Genomic DNA, 1386 nt, shown 5'->3' with positions numbered 1-1386 from the left:
AAACCTTAGGCGACTACAGCGATTTATATATGAAGATAGATGTCTTGTTATTAGCCGACATTTTTGAAAATTTTCGCGATAGTAGCATCAACAGTTATGGATTGGATCCCGCGTATTATTATACTTTACCTGGTTTCACGTGGGACGCCATGCTGAAACACACGCGCGTAAATTTCGAGCTGCTCACAGACATCGACATGGTCATGTTTGTGGAACGCGGTATACGCGGTGGTTTGAGCCAGTGCTCGAACAGGTACGTTCGAGCCAATAACAAGTACATGCAATCTTACGATCCATCGAAACCATCCTCGTACCTGATGTACTTTGATGTTAATAATTTGTATGGTTGGGCGATGTGTCAACCACTACCATACGCAAATTTTCGATGGATCAAAGATATTACGAATTTCGACGCGAGCGCAATCGCTGCGGACTCATCGACAGGTTACATTCTCGAGGTCGATCTCGAGTATCCGCAACATCTTCACGACGCGCACATTGACCTACCGTTCTGTCCAACGCGCGATAAACCACCCGGCAAGCGGCAGGATAAACTTCTCGCGACAGTGTATGATAAGAAGCGTTACGTCATACACTATCGCAACCTGCAACAGTGCACGCGTCATGGGCTTCGCATGACAAAGATACACCGTGTGTTGGAGTTTTCGCAATCTCCATGGCTCCGCGATTACATCGAGCTTAATACTCAGTTTAGAACACGTGCGACAAACGATTTCGAAAAAAATTTATACAAATTAATGAACAACGCGGTATTTGGCAAAACAATGGAAAATGTACGGAATCATGTCGACGTTAAACTTCTAACAAAGTGGGATGGTCGTTACGGTGCGGAGGCGATGATTTCGAAACCAAATTTTCATAGTCGCAGCATCTTTTCAGAAAATTTAATCGCCGTGGAATTGCGAAAACTCGAAGTGAAATTCAACAAGCCAATCTACGTGGGTATGTGCATCCTCGACATATCCAAGATCTGCTTGTATGAATTTCACCATGAATACATGCTGCCCCTGTACAGTGACAAGTGTAGAATCATGTATACTGATACCGACAGTCTCATATACCACGTCAAGGGCGAGGATGTATATGAAACTGTGAAACGCGATATACACAGATTCGACACAAGCGATTATCCGGTTGACAACGCGTATGGCATACCGCTGTAAATAAGAAAGTGCCCGGTCTAATGAAGGACGAAAACAATGGCGCGATCATGATGGAATTCGTGGGACTCAGAGCGAAAATGTATGCGTTGCGAGTCGATGGTAAGAAGGATACGAAGAAGGCGAAAGGTGTCAAAAGTAATATAGTAGCGCGAACAATATCTTTTGATGATTACACACATTGTCTGCGAGACGAGATTGAGAT

The 1386-nt window shown here is 44.2% G+C and overlaps 1 protein-coding gene across 1 annotated transcript; it reads left to right on the top strand.

The window, feature by feature from the left end:
* Positions 1–19: 19 nt before the first annotated feature.
* Positions 20–1188, top strand: LOC105556101. The gene has a single exon (XM_012003176.1). It carries the CDS (start codon positions 30–32, stop codon positions 1182–1184), a length of 1155 nt encoding a protein of 384 aa, XP_011858566.1. The 5' UTR covers positions 20–29; the 3' UTR covers positions 1185–1188.
* Positions 1189–1386: the final 198 nt, after the last annotated feature.

The sequence above is a fragment of the Vollenhovia emeryi genome, unplaced genomic scaffold, assembly GCF_000949405.1.
Source record: "Vollenhovia emeryi isolate VEMERY1.0 unplaced genomic scaffold, V.emery_V1.0 DF949117.1, whole genome shotgun sequence".
Classification (NCBI taxonomy): Eukaryota; Metazoa; Arthropoda; class Insecta; order Hymenoptera; family Formicidae; genus Vollenhovia; species Vollenhovia emeryi.
Note: the sequence above shows the minus strand (reverse complement) of the source record. Positions and strands in the feature narration are given on the sequence as shown.

What these genes read in the sequence shown, in the direction of transcription:
- LOC105556101 (XM_012003176.1), top strand. Translation starts at nt 30, where the DNA reads ATGAAGATAGATGTCTTGTTATTAGCCGACATTTTTGAAAATTTTCGC.